Source organism: Megalopta genalis, chromosome 17, assembly GCF_051020955.1.
Source record: "Megalopta genalis isolate 19385.01 chromosome 17, iyMegGena1_principal, whole genome shotgun sequence".
Classification (NCBI taxonomy): Eukaryota; Metazoa; Arthropoda; class Insecta; order Hymenoptera; family Halictidae; genus Megalopta; species Megalopta genalis.
In genome coordinates, this window is record NC_135029.1 from 229523 (window position 1) to 248624 (window position 19102).

The 19102-nt window shown below is 32.2% G+C and overlaps 1 protein-coding gene and 1 long non-coding RNA gene across 4 annotated transcripts; one reads left to right on the plus strand and one right to left on the minus strand.

The window, feature by feature from the left end:
- Window positions 1–8: 8 nt before the first annotated feature.
- On the plus strand, window positions 9–8819 carry LOC117226748 (uncharacterized). Its single transcript, XR_013035024.1, has 6 exons — window positions 9–149; window positions 409–539; window positions 1446–4391; window positions 4798–4922; window positions 6535–6737; window positions 8041–8819. It is a non-coding gene; the product is annotated as an uncharacterized LOC117226748 (long non-coding RNA).
- Window positions 2468–19007, minus strand: LOC117228356 (uncharacterized). Of its 3 annotated transcripts, XM_076527213.1 has the most exons (13): window positions 12733–12819; window positions 11261–11392; window positions 6014–6183; window positions 5662–5940; window positions 5358–5582; window positions 5085–5276; window positions 4806–5000; window positions 4606–4739; window positions 4163–4535; window positions 3853–4074; window positions 3666–3787; window positions 3433–3586; window positions 2468–3339 (listed from the first exon to the last, which is right to left on the minus strand). In XM_076527213.1, exons 2-13 carry the CDS (start codon window positions 11379–11381, stop codon window positions 3244–3246), a joined length of 2283 nt encoding a protein of 760 aa, XP_076383328.1. In that variant the 5' UTR covers window positions 11382–11392; window positions 12733–12819; the 3' UTR covers window positions 2468–3243. The 3 variants fall into 3 exon arrangements, with proteins under 3 accessions (XP_076383328.1, XP_076383327.1, XP_033339951.2); XM_076527212.1 differs by lacking the exons at window positions 11261–11392; window positions 12733–12819 and adding an exon at window positions 16867–19007; XM_033484060.2 differs by lacking the exons at window positions 11261–11392; window positions 12733–12819 and adding an exon at window positions 6294–6535.
- Window positions 19008–19102: the final 95 nt, after the last annotated feature.

The following is a 19102-nucleotide window of genomic DNA, read 5'->3' on the forward strand; positions in this document are numbered from 1 at the left end:
TAACGGATTCCGGCCGCGTTCGAAGTAATGAACAAATGAACTTTCCGAATGCTTTTTACTACGTAACAGTGATATTTTTAAGAAAAAAGCTGTTCACTTTTATTTTAGAACGTCTGAAGAATATTTACTAATTTTTCGGAGTCGAAATAGTAAGTAGTTTAACCGTGACAGCCGTTTTAATTATTAATTGAGCAGATTATAGTGAAGATCAATAATAAGAAATCCCGTCAAACTCACGCAAAAGATATTTTTATTTAAATAATCCAAATAATTAAATGTTTAATAACGAAACAGAATTCAACGAACGATTCACAAAGCAAATTTAATAATAAATTGCATCAAAGAACATAAAGGATATGTTTATTTAAGAATTGTGAAGAATTATTAATAGTAAACTTACTCATTTAGATAAGGATGCATTTGCTGCTTGGAAATGTGGGTCACAATTCACGACGTCGATGCACTGACCTTGCACAATGTTCAGTAAATACCAGGTCAATGGCCTTACCGAGGAAAGGATGCGGTCGGAGGGGCCTCAGGTAGGATCGGCATGGTAAACATAGAGTTCACTTTTACAACATTATCGCCAAACACATCCACGACAAGGAGTTCACTTTCAAATCACTGTCACAATATGTTTTGAGAAGTTGAGCAGGATCAGACCTGGCTAATTATTGCATCTTCCTGGATGTTAATGCAAGAAAATGAAGAATATTTAAAAATTAATGGATGTTGATTTTATCTAACAAATGTTTATATTGGTTGATAAATATCACATGTCTGATTTTTAAATGAATAGTAAAAACTTCATATTTCTTTTTAAAAGATGTTTATTTTATCAAAATATGATTCATTTGCTTTGATACTCTTTTCCGAAGTTTTAACGTATAGATGCCATTTGTAAAGTTCTGGTCTTTCGAATGAGTAAATTCGGCTATGGAGATTTTAATACCATCTTCATTGTGAAGTGTTTATTCCGTAAAGAGAGTTCTATCTATAGATGCTTAAAAAATAAGAATCTATTGGTGATAAATGAGTTAAATAAGACCGATATTTCAAAATTTCATACTTGAATTCATTTAATTTTGAAACTCTCCCTTGAGACGTAATTCATACAAAAAATTACACAAATATTTGCAGGATTTATACTCATAAAAAACTCAAAATAAATGACTAAGGTACAGAATTTCGAAAAAATTCTTTTGTTTATGTTAAGCTTTGCACGTTGTACTCGAAGTCATTTTAACTCCAAAAATAAGACATTTCTTTCGACCTACAGTATGTAATTTCAATTTCATATGATGCATTGCATTTCATACGTATATCAATGAACCCATTGACTTATGTAACTGTTATATTTTTAACAATACATAAAGTCAAAGTCACATAGAAAAGTACATATGTATATATGTATATGTACAATACGAAATATTTTAACTTAACAGGAAACCACCCGGGTGAGAAGCCAGTTGTTGCTAACGAACGGGTCATATGTATTTGTAGGGTACGAACAGCGAAATGTGCAAACCAGGGTCTCATACTGGTATTGTATCACCAAATTACAATACGCACGTTTGGTGTTTATCATAAAGTAGATACAGAACTGAAGCATTATAATTTTGTTATAAGCTATGCAGATTTAAAATATAACACAGCAGCAATGTATCTTTCGGTCTAGCCTAATTACAGTTTCAGTGTCCGTAAATTAAAAAATTGGAATACAAACGAGTTCACAGAAGACGAATATGTCTTAACAAAATTTTTAAAAACGTGACCCCGGATGGCATTTGCAAAATAAAAATATTTTTATTTTTCGAAAAAAATAAAATATTTTTCTGTTGGATTATGTACAACGGACAAAATGATTAAATATACATGTATGTCGACAGGTATTATTTTTCCTGCCTGAACTAACACTTTATTTTTTCAAACAAAATTTGTAACTTTAATAGTTTTGGCGATATAAATTCAAACTTGAAGGTAATTTTCATAAAAATCAGCAAATAGTGGAAACTTTGAGTGCTTGTAACTCTTAAAAATTTTCGACCCCCCACCCCCCCAAATGGGGGTCGTAAGGACTACGACATCTCTACTACGTGATAATGTATCTAGAGACAATATTTAGATAATGGACTTTTGGATACCAGAACAATGCAAAAATAAATGTTCGGTTATGGGAGTTTCTCTATTGTATATGTACTATTACTTCAAATGACCTCAGGAACCCCATATTTTCCGGAAGTACCATAATTTTAGGACACCCTATGTGTACCATGTGTATATGTATATTGTATATGTATAGAAAGTAGAATACTCGGCTATTTAAAAAAGATACTTTATCAAATCGTATCTTCATCAATTTCAACAAACATCAGTCAAATCAAAATTTCTTTCTTTCGTTAACAATCTCAGTGAGTCGAAAATGATACACACATACTCTTAATTTTTAAAAAATAGTTTCGCTATCTTAAATTTCACTTACCCATTTTTATTATAAAAGCATAAAATCCGCAGTCTAGTAATTACACTAACCACCAAACTTATCAAGTTTGACCTTAGATTATAACAAAAACATTCAGCAAATATTGTTTTAAAAATGTAACTCCTATAAGTAACATAAAACTGCAAAGCTATAATCCGCCTATTTTTAGAAACTACTGTATAAAATCTGTATTAAAGTCCATTTCTTAAAATAAGTTGTTAACGATATACATGTAATGTGGTTTCATATTAACGGTTACAAAACTTTTCATTTCTCTCGAGATGATGGCCAACCTGTTTAATCCACAAACAATTTCTTAATTTGATATAATATTTTCATGTTTCTCACCCAATGGCATAATCGTTAATGTGAAACTAGTGCTAACATGCAAGATACTCGACAACAAGATGCAAGAAAATTTGCAGGATTATTCTTTATGGCAAGATAAGATGAAAGTCGAGTGAGAACAAAAATTACGACCTTCACTTTGTCGGTAAGCTATTAACAATAAAAGTTTATAATACTGAGGTGCGAGTCAGTTCTCCGTCTTCGAGGATCAAGATCTTCAATCGTTAACAACTTGAAAATAAAGTTTAAATCATACTTTTTTAATTCTCGATTTTCGTCTTACTATCGTCTTACTTTTGTCTTACTTTCTATCACCCCTCAAATCTCCAAACTGTTGCCGAATACACTATATACTACATATAACAACAACTATTTCATGCTGGTCATAAACCACAGATAACAACAATAATTGGTTATCTGAACTTGTTTGGCACATGTTTCTCTTCTGATCTTATTTTTTCAATGATTTTTTGTTGCTGTTCTATTTTTGTTGTTTTCTTGCGTAAATCCTAAAAAACATGCATTATATTTTATTACATTGCACATAATATTGTATATATACTTTCATTAGGAGAAACCAATTTAAAGATTATTGAACACACCATTTCCAGTTGAGTGATTTTATCTTTCAACTGAGACACGTGTTTAATTCTTTGCTTATGGTTTTGATGGCCTATTAGCTCGGCATATTTTTCACTAATCTCTTCGTGATCTTTTTTTAGGCGCGCATTATATTCAAGAAGTTTTCTGATCTCTCTGCAACAACAAAAACATATTTTATTATTTCAAGAATGAAATCTTTTAATAAAATAATTTATATGCGACTGGAACGTACTCTTCGGCGGCTTCTCGTCGGGCTTTTTCTTCTTCTAGTAATTCAGTCTTGTCCTCTATATTATTACGCCTCTCCTCAAAGGTTCTAACCGTATTAGAAAGTTCTTCTATTCTGACATTTGCCTATAAATGTATCCTTATAAATTCTACAATATAATTATACTATAACAATGATTTGAAGTCAATACCTCATTTAAAGTATCTTTGTATTTTATTGTTTCAGCTTCCAAGAAATTATTACTTTTTGCTATTTCTAATTTACTTTCTTCCAATTGTCGAGCAAGTTCACGATTTATCGTTTCTAATTGAGAAATTTCGAGTTCTTGAGTACTATTCTTTTTCTCCAATTTAAGCAGCATATTTTTCGTTTCATCTAAACGTTCAGCCATGTTTTGAAGTCGGATTTTCATCTAATATTTAAAATCAAAGATGAATTAGGTTAAATAAAATCCATTAAATCAAGATTTATAGTTGTGACATAAAAGCAAATAAAGATACCTCGGCATTTTGTGCATCTTTTTTATCACAGTTCGCATGTAATTGTGTCACTTCCTTCGTTGTTAACTGTTTTAAATCTTGGATTTTGGCTTCAAATACAGATTTAATCACATGAATTTTGTTTACTTTTTCAGATTCTAATTGATTCACTAATACTCGTTTGTCATCGAACTCTTTCATCAGATCATGTATCTGACTATGTACCACTTTCGAATTATTACGCATAATGGTCAGTAACTCGTGATGCTCGTTTACACTATCTTCTCCACGTTTTAATTCACGCTGCAACTTTTCGACATCGGTATTATTTTCAGCTAAATGTTTAGTTAATGTAATAACCAATGCTTGATTTTCTCTCATTGTAGCTTCAAGTCTAAACAATATTATAAATGTTTAGAATATAATGTACATTAAAAAATGTGTATACATAAATAAAACAATACTTCTTTTTCCTAGCTGTCATTTCTGTTGCTTCTTTTCGAATTTGGTTTTTTAGAGTCTGCAATTCTTCCCCTTTTTCTGCCAATTCCGCTTCTGCTTGATCTAATTCCAATTGCAAACTAAGACCAAACGTTTCCTAAATTATATAAAATGTGTTTTTAAAAGTTCAGTTAAATTTACGATTGTATTTTCAGATAGTCACCTGGATCTGTGTAGAAGACTTCAACTCTCCTAAAATTATTGAAAGTTTATTTATTTCTGCATCTTTCTCTGATAGTTTTTCATCCAATTCTGATCGTTCCTTCTCGATCCGAGTCAGGTATGCTGTATATCTTTCTTTGGTTAATCGCATTTCTTCTTCTACGGCAGTTTTTGCTTCTTTGACCATAACATGCACCTACATAAACGAATTTGTACATAAATAAATAAGCGAATTATATTCATACAATTGGAAGCTAGGACAGAAGAAAACTTCTTTTACCCGTGTATCACATTCAATAATCATTCTTTTCAGCCTTTCTTCACATTTTGTAATTTTGTTTGTTAAATTATTAATACAAGTATTAAGTTCAAGCTTCTTCTGTTCCAATGAACAGACCTCTTCTTTATGATTTTCTGATGTTTTTTCTATCTTTTTCATTAATCCTTCAACTTGTTTTACAAGACTTTGAATCTACGAATCAAAATTACAATTACTCAAATAGTAGTTGTACTTACAAAATTTAATATTCTAGTATTTACGTTGATTATTTACTTTATCCTCACTGAGACGTTTCTGGTTGGTCAATGCAGACTCTACTGTATCTATCTTTTTCTCGAAATCTGATATACGACTTCTGAGATCACTTTCTAAGTCTTCCTTAGCTTGGATTTCATGTGCTTTAGCTTCACAAGCTTCAATTAATTGTTTTTGAATGAGCTCTATCTCGGAACGATGTCTCTTGATATGCTCCTGTAATACCTCCTGTTGCAATTGAATCTGCAAGTAAAAATTGCAAATTGTATAATACTTCAATTGAATAAAAATATGTTTCTAATCCTAAGAAATATTTCACAACCATAGATTCTCTTTCGTTCTGATGGCGTTGTTCAACTTCTGCTTGGTTTTTATGTAATTCTTCCAACTGAGAATGTAACTTTTGTATCTCTTCCTGCATTTCATGTATGTGTTTCAAATATTCTTCTATAGTTTTGTTTTTATTTGAACATTCTACTTGCAGATCTGCAATCTTATGATCCGAAGTATATTTTAATTTTGTATCTGATGAAGACAAAATAGATCTACTTTTTATCTTTCCACTTTGATTTTGAACAGCAGGTTTCTTTGCTGGTTGAGGCTACAAAAATATGATTCAATTAAAAATAAAATAATTAATAATAAAATTTCTTTCTTTCAAAAAAGTTACTTACCGTTCTGAAAATTATACCAGATTTGTTACTACTGTGATTGCAGACTGACAAATTACATTCAGTGCTATTTGTACTTCTATTATCCTGAAATCTATCTGATTTGTCTAGCATAGCCCCTCTTACTTCAGTATCAAATTTAGGATCATATGCTCCTGGTGGCGGTACATCATCTGTAAATGTATACTTATATTGTGTAATACTCATTTAATAAACAACAATTACTATTTTAAGTAATATGAACATATGAAATCAAAATAATAAACACCGTATAAGCACTTACTTTCCAATTCGTTAAATCTTTTGATCTTAGCTTTTGCAAACGACATAGTAAAATGTTTATAATGTAACGAAACAACAATGTACAATTGACAAAAGTCTGTGTCAAATTATTAATCACTGAATGTCTGAGGATGTTTTACTTATATTCTATGTATAATCCCTCTTCTTTGGTTTAGTGTATCTTTACGTGACTGTGTAACCGTAACAGTGGCAACTGTTCTAATTTGAAATGACTGTTGCAGAAATCACATCGCTATTTACCCAATGAACGGATAGTATTCGGTAAACGACCAATCTCGTTAAGAAGCTGGAATAGTCACGTGACTTTATCACTCTCTTTTTCATTTGTCGGTATCTGTACAGTTTTCGTTGCAGAAGTAGTATTATCTAGAGATGTGTAGCTGCTTGATAAATACGAGATGGAGCCACAGGCGTTTTTCTTGTGGTAAGTATAGAATAAATAAACTAACAGATTATAATATTTCCACTCAACACTTATTATTTATTTAGGGATTTGATATTTTTAAATTTAAATATTTTGATATGAAATTAGCAGACTACTAAATAAATTATTCCCGTTTCGTATATACATGTTTATTCTAAGAAGATTTATTATAAATGGAATACCCCCGTTGGTAGGTAACAATAATAAATGAATTAATGGTAACGAGAACTTCGTTAACATAATTCGTAAACTTAATCAATTTTTGAAAATCGTCGATAAAATAGAAATAAATTAATTATCTACATCTGCCACATTACTCCCATCCGAGTATTTAAAATCATTTAAATATTGAATCTTATTTTCCTCTCTTCCTTGGACCCAGGATATGTTCGTATCTGCCAATAATTTTGATAGCGAAAATTCGATTTAATGGACTGTCTGGCAATAACTTTATATGGATCTTCGTACTGTGGTGTTAGAGGTAGTTTTACTGCACCTACTCTTAAAAATACATGCGAACATGAATTTAAATCTTTATTAAGATTTAAATACCTTGTTTTTAATATAATGCGTCGTTTGACGTGGTTTCAACATTTTCATGTATTCCCTTAATTTTTGCAGAAATATTCTCTGATTAACCGAAGCTTTTTCTTCTAAAAAGTTTGTAATAAACATTTCTGCTACTGACTTTCTTTTTAAACAGTCCCTAATCCTAACAAATCTATTGGTAAAATTTGTATCCAATCTTCTTTTTTTATGACAATAAATCGCTGTTTTTAATCTTCGATGCAATCTTTCTATTATTCCGTTTGACACAGGATGATACTAAGTTGTTCGGATTCTTTTAAATCCAACCATTTCCGAAAATGCATGAAGAATTTGTGATTCGAATTGACTTTCCCTATTTGTAGTTACAGATAATGGTGTACAATACCTTGAAATCCATGTATTAAAAAATGTCATTGCTATTGTATCTGCAGTAATATCTTTAATTAGTATTGCTTCAGGCCATCGAGAGAAATGATCGATCATCGTTAAACAATAACGATATCCTCACTCAATCTGCAACATCTTTTGTCATATTTGGTTAAACAAATCTTTGCGACGTCTTTTTCATAGACCTACTTCCAGGATGTTATAAACCATGTACAATACTTAAAATTGTCTCAAAATGTTTGGGATTGTAGGGTGCACAGCGAGTACAACCGATACTAAAATTCCGCGATTACAAAATCTCTCGGATTGTAAGGCCGATTACGCTAAGCAACGGAATTGATTAATATCGCTATTCGTCTGATTACAGATGAACGAAGGTTGAAAGACTATCCGAGTGGAAGACTAGAATGAGCTGGAGTCTACTGAAGTTAAATGAAGCAGAATGACTGCGATTCAGAACTTGGTTGAAACGGACAGTGCATGCCTGTTGAAACAAAGTCGCAGACTAGTGACCGAGCGAGAATGACTGAGTTTAACTGACATTGACTGACGGAGAGAAGACCACTGGTGGAATAACTACGTATGAATGACAAGAGAATGACAGGAATGAGACAAGAGAAGAATCAGTTTCGAGTTTTTATACCGTTTCGTGGTCAGAAGACTAGAAACTGATTGGCCAGTAACGCGGCGGGTGGGCGGGGGCTGTAAAAGTGGCGGAGCACGCAATGCCGCAGGTAGCAAGAAACCCCGGATGGGCGGCCGACGCGGTAGGTGTGGCGACCCTGTTATAAAAAAGGGTGCCGATTAAAGATGCTGGTATGGAAAAGGCGTGCATTACTGGAAAATGCAGAAATGTCTTTTTTGCCGGAAAGATGATTCGAAAAAGCATAAACTTAAAAAATGCAATGAATAACGAACGTGACCTTTTGTCGATTGCACGTCGTTCGTTGCAGAACTGTAATTTGACTCGCCGAGCCAATGATTCCCCGTAAATAAAATTGTTTTCTAGGTGTAGAAGAAAATGTAATTCGCCCCGAAAAAAGTTGGGCGGACGCAGTATGAAAATTCCGTTGAGGGACGGAATAGGAACATACGGTCGAATACATATTATCTTGTATAATATTGCAATATAAGATTGAATTTGAATTAGCTATTATATTAATTTTTGTAATCGCAGTATTGCCGAATTTCCTTCGACGATATTGATGTACTTCCGCTAAATCTTCCGTTGTTACTACAACAGGCACTTCAATTGCTTTAGTTCTGGAAACAGCATCTGCAACTACATTCTCGTCTCCTTTAATATAATTTAATTGCGTAGCGAATTGTCCTATGAAGTCCAAATGTCGAAGTTGTCGGAGTAAAACTTCCGAGGATTTCTGTTTAAATGCAACAATTAAATGCAACGGTTTTTGATCAGTTTTAATAATTATGTCCCCTCCTTCTATCATAAACCTAAAAAATTTCGAAAAATTTTTTGAATAAAATGCTATTAGTTGCCACTCTTCATTAACATATTGTTTCAATACAGCTCCCATTGGTGTATCTGACGCATCTATAGTCAACGCTAAACATGCATTTATTGCATGATGTACTAATAACGTTGTATTAATCAATTGTTCTTTAAAATGATGGAAAGAAGTTTTTTGTTCTTCTGTCCATTGAATTATTCTTTTATCCTTCTTATTAGCACGTATAAGTAAAGAAAGTAGAGGAGATAAAAATGTCTTATTCCGGGGGGAAAATCTTCTAAGTTCTGTCCTATCAGTCGGAAGAGGAAAATCTTTTCAAGCTTGTACTTCATCTTCAATAGGTCTTATATCTTCACCATTGACTAAATATCCTAAATATTTAACTTCTTTAACTCCAAAAATAGATTTATTTACATTAATAGACAATCCATATTTTCGTAATCGTACAAAAATTATTTTTAAATGTTCCTTATGTTCTTTTTCATTTTTCAATACGATAATTATATCATCTATATAACCATAACAAAAATTTAAACCTCTTAACACATTATCCAGATACCTTCGAAATGTTTGTGCAGCATTCCTCAATCCAAATCGTATAACTAGGAAATCAAATAAACCAAACGTGGTTTGGTATATCATCAGAAGCCATTGGTATCTGATTATAAGCTTTAATAAGGACTATCGTCGAACAAATGGTTGAATTTGCTAATTTAAAAGAAAAATGTTGGGAACAGGAAAAATATATAGAAAAAGATATAAGGAACAGGATAGCGATCAGAAATTGTTATCGAATTTAATCTTCCACAATCTCTACATGGACGCCATTCTCCATTTGTAAAAGACTTGCCTATTGACTGGACGATGGCCTACACAGTCTTTGCCGCATTATCTCTTCAAATTCTGCTTTCGCAATTTTTAATTTTTTTGATATTAATCACCTATTTTTTTCTGCAATACATTGACCATTAGTTAATATATAATCACAAATATCTCTTTCTCTTTTTACAACATCTTTTCGAATTGGTTTTGTAATATCAATATATTTTTGTAATAATTCTTCATATATAAAAGAATTATTTATCGTTGAAACCAGATGATTGTAGTTTTGTTTTTTTTGTCTAAAATCATTTTTTTATTTATATCCATTAACAGATTATAATAACCTATGAAATCGGCTCCTATAATCGAATTTTGTATATCCGCTATAATGAATTCGCATGCAAAATTTCTGCGTAATCCTAAATTTACAGTAACTAACTTTTGATCATACCATATTAAATTTGTTGATATTGTATTCTTTTCAAATACTTTTCTTGACAATAATGAAATATCTGAACCAATATCAATTAAATATTTCATATCTGAACTTTTGTCATTAATAGTCAGACAATAATTAACATTTAAGCTATCATGGATCCCCTATACTCCAGACAGCATTTCTAATTTTTCGGTAACAATTCTTCATTTTGCCTTTCCCTTCTATCGTTTCCAGTCCATAAGCAGGATTCCTTACATATGAAAGAAATATCTCTAAACTTTTTATGATAATAACATAATGATTTTTCATTATGAAACCTCGTCCGTGATGTGTTCCTACATCTTCTAGATGTAATTGATCTTGATCTGCTTCTAAAATTATTTCTTTTCATATTAATAGCTCCAATTTCAATTTGTTTTTGTAATTCTTGAATTTGCGAATTTATGATATCTATTTTTTCTTCTTTTTCTGTACTGAAATTTAAATTTTCCTCTGATTTAACATTTAATATTACAAATATTTCTTGGCTCAATTACTTCAACAATCTTATCAGCCTGGTACAATAGCTTCGAAAGATCCTGCATGTCAGTAATAGCCAAAAGGCCTCCTACAATGTCTGCAAATTGTTTTTCATCGCATATTTCATTTTCCCATCTTAATTTTGATTCACCTGATTCATCAAATGAAGGAATAATCCGACTTTTCAAATTTTCATATTTATTTTCCGAAAGAGAAGTATTTAAAATATCCGAAATAAAAGATAGTACTAAATGATCAAAGTTTATAATTGTATACCGGGACACCATTCTTTCCAAAATGGTGGAAGTTGTAGTATTGATGCAGCATTAACTTACTTTGTATCACCGGTGTAATTGATGAAGAACATTCCTTACTTGAAGTAGTTTTATCAATATTAATAACTGAATCTTCATTTTCTTTCGTTTGAATCCTGGTTGGAGAATGATATAACGCCATTCTTCTTTGTCCTTTAAAAAATATCACGTCGCCGTTGCCAAATAAGTGTGTGAGTATAGAATAAATAAACTAATAGATTGTATTATTTCTACTCAACACTTATAATTTATTTAGGTATTTGATATTTTTAAATTTAAATATTTTCAATATTTTGGTTAAATTTAAAATGGTTTTAATATTTTAAATCAGACTAATAAATAAATCATTCCCGTCTCATATATAGGTGTTCACTTTACGAAGATTTATTATAAATTGTATACCCGTTTTGGTAGGTAACAATAATAAATGAATTAATATTTACGTGATGACGAAACTTGATTAACATAAACCGTAAACTTAATCGATATTTAAAAATTGTCGATAAAATAGAAAACATTAATTATCTACGTCTGCCATATTCTAACAGGAAAAAAAAATTCAGTTGATATAGAAATATTCTCCGGATTGAAAAATTCTGTGACATTTTGTTATAACTTTTGATCCATTTGAGGTATTGCAATGAAATTTTTACTAAAAATATTTAAAAAATAATCGTTCGTAACTATAGATAATTAAATATTCTTTGTATTTGTTAAGCAATAATTTTTTAATTATTTTAATTGATATTTTTAATTAAATAAATTGGTCAAATTTAATTTCACGAACTATTTGTTACTTTCTATATGTATATTTTATATGTATGTAAAATATAAATTGAAGTAATCTTTTTGTAATCTACATATTTTTATAATTTATTTATAATTTATATTTATTTAGTATGTATTTATTTATTTTTATTATTTATAATTCATATTTATATTAATTACAATTTCTTAGCTAATTGAAGAGTACAGTAACGTTTTTGTATCGAGTAAATTTTATCTGTTTTTTTAGACTTCGAATAAATCTTCGGATAGCTTTTGTCACCTCGAATGAACGCGTTGTCGTGTGTCGTGCGGTGCCTCGAATGTCAAAGACCCAGCGACTGACCACTTTTCAGCAAAGATCCATTTTTCAAGATAATTTCCTACATATCTTTTAAATATTCACTTGAAGATTTCTATTTCAAATGAGTCCCTTTTTCATTCATAACCGCAAATCATTTCCCTTATCACTCACTTCTAGGGATCTTTGTTAGGCGCTATTGCGTGAGGTTCTAATAGATTTTAATTCAGACAAAATCGAGACTTAAATTGTATTAAAGTATATTTAATATTCAGTATGTCTGTCCGGGAAGAGCTCCGAACAACAAATGCCTCAATTTTCAATCGTTCGTTGCTAACATTAATATTTGTATTTTGTTTCTACATAGCGCTATATCGCATAGTTTTGAATATTATTGATTTTATAATAAACAAAATAAAGTAGTTACCTGAAGTTATTCTAATTTGAAATTCTCTCCAAAATGATATTTGGATGTGACGATTTAATTTACTGTGTTCACATACGAACAAGACGGGAGCCGTAATAGCGCTAATTGCCACCACGGGTTATACATATGTATATAGAGAGAAGTTGCGAATGCTGCTCAGTCCTCTACCAGTAATCCACGCAGTTACAATTACGTAGTTGCAGTTGATTAAATGTAATTACAGGAAAAGGAGATGCAGCTGTTGATTGATTTTTTTGTAAATTTTTCAAAATATAGAAGAGAGCAAATAAAACTAATTGTAGGATGAGTGAGGAAGGAACAGTTATTTAAGACATTATTCAATGAGATAGGGGGCAATCGTTGAGTCGGTATAACCTATAGTTGTCATATGTTTTAGAAATTTATTAACAACTAACGGGAAAGCAATTAAAACTAATTTAGGGTCGATGAGGAACAATTAAATAACGACTTTTCGATGTTCTATGTTGAGATAGTACGACTTCTACTTATCGAATTGCAGTGACGCGCTCATACCTTAGATTGACTTTGTGTGTATCGTCGGCAGACATCAGGGAATCGCGATTGCGTGATGATTTTTAGGCAATTTTTTGAAAAGTAGAAGTAAACAATTAAAAGTAATTACAGAACAATAATCAGTGATTAAAGAGCGAATATTTAATAACTCATACAGTAGGTTTTATGCATTATTTCAGAAATGAGAGATATTATTAAGAATCTCCAATCTATCATAAAAGTTCCTAGTTACCCAACAGAAGTTTTATTAATTAGCAATTAAAGAGCAATTGCTTAAGCCATCGCATATTGAGCAATTTAAATTTTGTTCTCTGTGTTTGCAACCGTGGACAGCATGAGCTCCTCTAGTTCCGTATACATTCATTTATAAAATATCTCTAGGTGTGTCAGAAAAGTTTTTTGGATATTTCTCAAAAAAGATAAATGAGCAATCAAAACTAATTAGTTGGTAATTATAGGCAATTAAAGAGCAATATATCCAGCTATGTTTCATTAATATTAGTTGCTATCGTGAGTCAGCTTCACACGAATGGTAATCCTGGACTAACTCGAGACATGGGAATACCCTTTCTGCGTTATCAAATCCCTAGCAAGTGTCGCTAATTATTTGTTTTCGAAAATCGGTTATACATAATAAACTGCAATAGTTGATATAAATGCATATTATAATGTTTCAATTTTAATCTTTGTTTGGAAATACTAGTCGGAATTTCCAAACACTGTAACGTTCACCATCGAATACTTTAATGTTTCGTTTTATACCCGCACTTTCCATTGTTCTAAAACACTTAACAAAGTTAATTAAAAAAAAACGTTGCCTGAGCCCATAACCTGCTGGGATTATGGAATGAAAATGAATATGATTCTAATTCTTTTCTTAAAAAAGACTTTATTTTATTCTTTTATTGAGAGAAGGTATATGGGCGAAAACGATCGAGCGACCAAACTCTACTGAGAGTCCGGTAAGAAAAAAACGCTTCTTTTATACCCTTCTTGGGTTCGTCTTATCCACCAATCAGAGACGTTTATTTGTCGCTTTTCACATTGTATACGTGACGCTGGGATCCCCAAACAGTCAGGGCACGATGTGTATCTAATGGTACCGGTGATGATGTATCGCGGTATCTATTATATACAGTTTACATTATCGTCGTTGCCCGCTGATGGAACCGACGAAAATGTAAACCGATATCTTAGTATCTTAGTACTAAGTAAACTATAGATTAATTTTTGTTCGAGGCTAAAATTTCCTTTTTTTTCAACACGCCCCCTCAAAAATTAAACAAGAAAGAAATACTTGATTTATATGTAACAAAAAAATATGTATGTCTAATATTCTTATATTTATTAACTAGATATGATATACCTTCTCTCTTCTGGGGAAATACAATTGTTCCGTCCTTCCACGGAATTTCGGGCCGCATCGGCTCAGCTTTCTCTGGGACGAATTCCCTTTTCCTTCCACCCCCCCCCCCCCCAAAGAAGAAAAAACATTTATTGACGGAAAAACTCCGACTCAACGAGGCGAGTTGCCCGTCCGTCAACGAGCGACGTGCCATTGACAAAAGGTAGCGTCCGTTAGGTTTCTAAGGTCGTAGATGCCATAACTTTCCTTCCGGCAATGAAACCATTTACACCCTTTAAACAAGGTACGCCTTCATAGGCAGCATTTTTTATGACGGGCTAGTACGCATCGCTTCGGTCGCCGTCCAGGGTTTTTTGCTACCTGCGGTACTGCGTGCTACGTCATCTCCGCATCCCCTTCCATCGCATCAATGTCCACTCAATTTCCAGTATTCGATCCACGAACCAGTATATAAGCTCAAACCCGATGCAAAGGCCAGTCTTCACTCGATAGTCAGCATCACCTTAGTCTTCAAGCAGTCGTCAGTTTCAGTTCATAACATCAATCGTGATCATTCCTGTTTAGTGACACATTCTAAACCAAATATTTGTCCCTTTCTAATCAAACGGACAAAAATATTGCTCCACTCCGTCGCGCAGCGGACTCGGCATTACAACCCGAAGGATAATTAGTGGAACACAGATCAGAACTTTTTAATGTTTTTAAAGATTATGTTGCAAAATGTAAATCTCATTTTAATCTGAGGCTGGATAATTTGTACTGTGATAACGGTAGAGAGAATATCTATCGAATGAGATGAAGAACTATTGTATAGATAAGGGTATAAGTTATCACTTGACTGTTCCACGAACCCCACAATTAAATGGTGTAGCAGAAAGAATGAACAGGACGATCACAGAAAAGGCCCGAGCGATGATAGCCGTTGCAAGTTTAGATAAGAGTTTTTTGGGGTGACGCCGTTCTTACTGCTACATATTTAATAAATAAATCTCCAACGAGGGGATTGAAACAAAATAAAACACCGTTTGAATTATGTGCATGATAAAACTAGTAAATCCAAATTTGACGAAAAGTCATGGAAAGGAATACTAGTAGGCTATGAAACAAACGGGTATAGAGTGTGGGACGTGAAAAAGGAAAAGTATTTCCTTGTCAGAGATGCAATATTTGACGAAGTTAATTTCCTAAAGTCAAGGCCGGTAGTGAATATTAAAGAGATTAGCTGTGAAAAATCTCAAAATAAAATTGAAATTTCTGATGTAATGTCAAATTCAATAAAGAAATCTGATAATGGGAAATCAGATAGTTCAAGTTCGGAAAGTATAGAAAGTAAAACTGATGTTTCTGACGTAAAGTCAAAATTAGTGGTTGAATCTAGTAAGTCTGTTGATGGGAAAACAGATAAACTAGAGAGTATAAATCCGAACAGAATCAATGAAAAATTCCATAATGGTAATATGGAAATGACAGTAGATAGATCTTCTTCTCATAACAATACAAATACAGATAGTAAAATTAGAAATAAAAGAATGTTATCAGAACCAAGAAGGAGTGATAGGATTAAAAGGAAACCGCACATTTCATATGATGAAGAGGACATGCCGATTGATTATATGATGTGTGCACAATCGGTAGTTTGTGAAACTCCTGCATCATATCAGGAAATAAATAACAGGAATGATAGGGAACAATGGGAACAAGCTATTAGAGAAGAAATTAATTTTCTTATGCTAAATAAAACTTGGACATTAGTACCAAGGCCTAGCAATAGAAATATAGTAGATTGTAAATGGGTATTTACGATAAAAGATGATGAATTTGGAAATCCATTAAATATGTAACACAATAATGAGTGTACTCATTTATGAATGTTGCAAAATAATTTTTGTTATTTATTGTAGAAGGAGTGATTGGACCGCACACGTCCGAATGTACTATTAACAAAGGTCTTTTTATATGATTTTTATCCTTTTTCTTTTTAAATGGCAATCGTGCTTGTTTCCCACTAATGCAAGCTTCGCATAAGTTATTATTTGGTATTATTTTATTTACCAATTCTACATCGCTAATCATTCCTTTATTTCTTAACTCTAGGAATTTACCTTTTCCAATATGTCCTAAACGCTCATGCCATAGTTTAAAATCACCTTTGATAATACTGTACATTTGGACTGAGTTCACTTGTTCATGCATTATTTTAAAATCTATTGTAACAAGATTGTTCGAGGACTTACCCCTGATGATCACCTTACCGGACTTCAAAATCTGTACACCTTGTTTATCAAATACAATCGTATTACCCATACTTTGCATCTTCGATACAGAGAGCAAATTATATGGTAGTTCCGGCGAATATAGGACGTCCTTCAATTCTCCTGCGACTCCTGTGTCACTGATTACGTTCAGTGTGCCCCTTTTTGTTGCCATGATGTACTCTCCAGATTTTGCCACCGATATCCTGGTAGGTGTCTTCAGCTCCTCGAAACGTGTTGCCAAGTCCTTCCTATTGATAATATGGTCGGACGCTCCTGAATCCAATAAAAATTGAATCCATTCTCTTCCATCTTTACTGCATTCCACATGTCCTGCCATGAATGCAAATCCATCTGTATTTGCAGCATTTGTATTTTGCTGCACATACTGCACTGTTTGTAATGTTCTCCTGTTTTCGCTATTTTTATAGTCCATGGCTCTCTTGTGGTAGTAACAATCCTTCTTTGTATGTCCTTTTCTTCCACACTGGTAACATTTTGTCGCATGTGTTGCTTTTGTTTTCATGTTCATAGATGTTTTATTGCGTATTTTAAAATTTCCATATTTTTTTGTTTTCATAGGAAAGTCTTGATTTGTGAATCTCCTTTCATTATTTTTTTGTTTAATTGCCTGGAGAATCTTTACACTCGTATCGGCATTCTCATTTAACAATTTCACCTCTTGATCCAATAATCTGTTTTTTACGAATGCAATACTAGTTGTCTTCAGCTAAAGTTTCAATAGCTGTTATCACTCCATCATAAGATAATGGAAGTGTTAGTAACAAATGAGAAATTACATCTACCTCTTCTAATTTTCCTCCAGCTGCTTTCAATTCAGTGATTAGGTCGTCAAATGTCGCGAAGTGTCTCATCAATTGGGTATCACTTTGCAATTTCAAGCTCAGTAATTTCTTCCGCAGAACCAGTTGAGTAGCGAGACTTTTTCGCTCGTACAAATTGTCCAAATTCTTGAAGATTTCTCGCGCATTGATTTCTGGTTTCACGAAACATAGTAACGAGTCTGCCAGATACTCTGTAATTATGCCTTTAACAGTTCGGTCTGCTTTATCCTACTTCTCCGTTTTATTCTGTGGTGGTTCATCGTCGATTACGTGTATAATGTTTAATTCTGTCAGCACAGCACGTACACGGAATTTCCAAACACTGTAACGTTCACCATCGAATACTTTAATGTTTCGTTTTATACCCGCACTTTCCATTGTTCTAAAACACTTAACAAAGTTAATTAAAAAAAAACGTTGCCTGAGCCCATAACCTGTTGGGATTATGGAATGAAAATGAATATGATTCTAATTCTTTTCTTAAAAAAGACTTTATTTTATTCTTTTATTGAGAGAAGGTATATGGGCGAAAACGATCGAGCGACCAAACTCTACTGAGAGTCCGGTAAGAAAAAAACACTTCTTTTATACCCTTCTTGGGTTCGTCTTATCCACCAATCAGAGACGTTTATTTGTCGCGTTTCACATTGTATACGTGACACTGGGATCCCCAAGCAGTCAGGGCGCGATGTGTATCTAATGGTACCGGTGATGATTATATCGGTATCTATTATATACAGTTTACATCACCGTCGTTGCCCGCTGATGGAACCGACGAAAATGTAAACCGATATCTTAGTATCTTAGTATCTTAGCACTAAGTAAACTATAGATTAATTTTTGTTCGAGGCTAAAATTTCCTTTTTTTCAACAGTTTTAATATTTTAAATCAGACTAATAAATAAATTATTCCTGTCTCATATATACGTGTTCACTTTACGAAGATTTATTATGAATTGAATACTCTCGTTTTGGTAGGTGACAATAATAAATGAATTAATATTTACATGGTGACGAAACTTGATTAACATAATCCGTAAACTTAATCGATATTTAAAAATTGTCGATAAAATAGAAAACATTAATTATCTACATCTGCCATATTCTAACAGGAAATAAAAATTCAGTTGATATAGAAATATTCTCCGGATTGAAAAATTCTGTGACATTTTGTTATAACTTTTGATCCATTGGAGGTATTGCAATGAAATTTTTACTAAAAATATTTAAAAAATAATCGTTCGTAACTATAGATAATTAAATATTCTTTGTATTTGTTAAGCAACAATTTTTAGATTATTTTAATTGATATTTTTAATTAAATAAATTGTTCAAATTTAATTTTACAAACTATTTTTTACTTTCTGAAAACG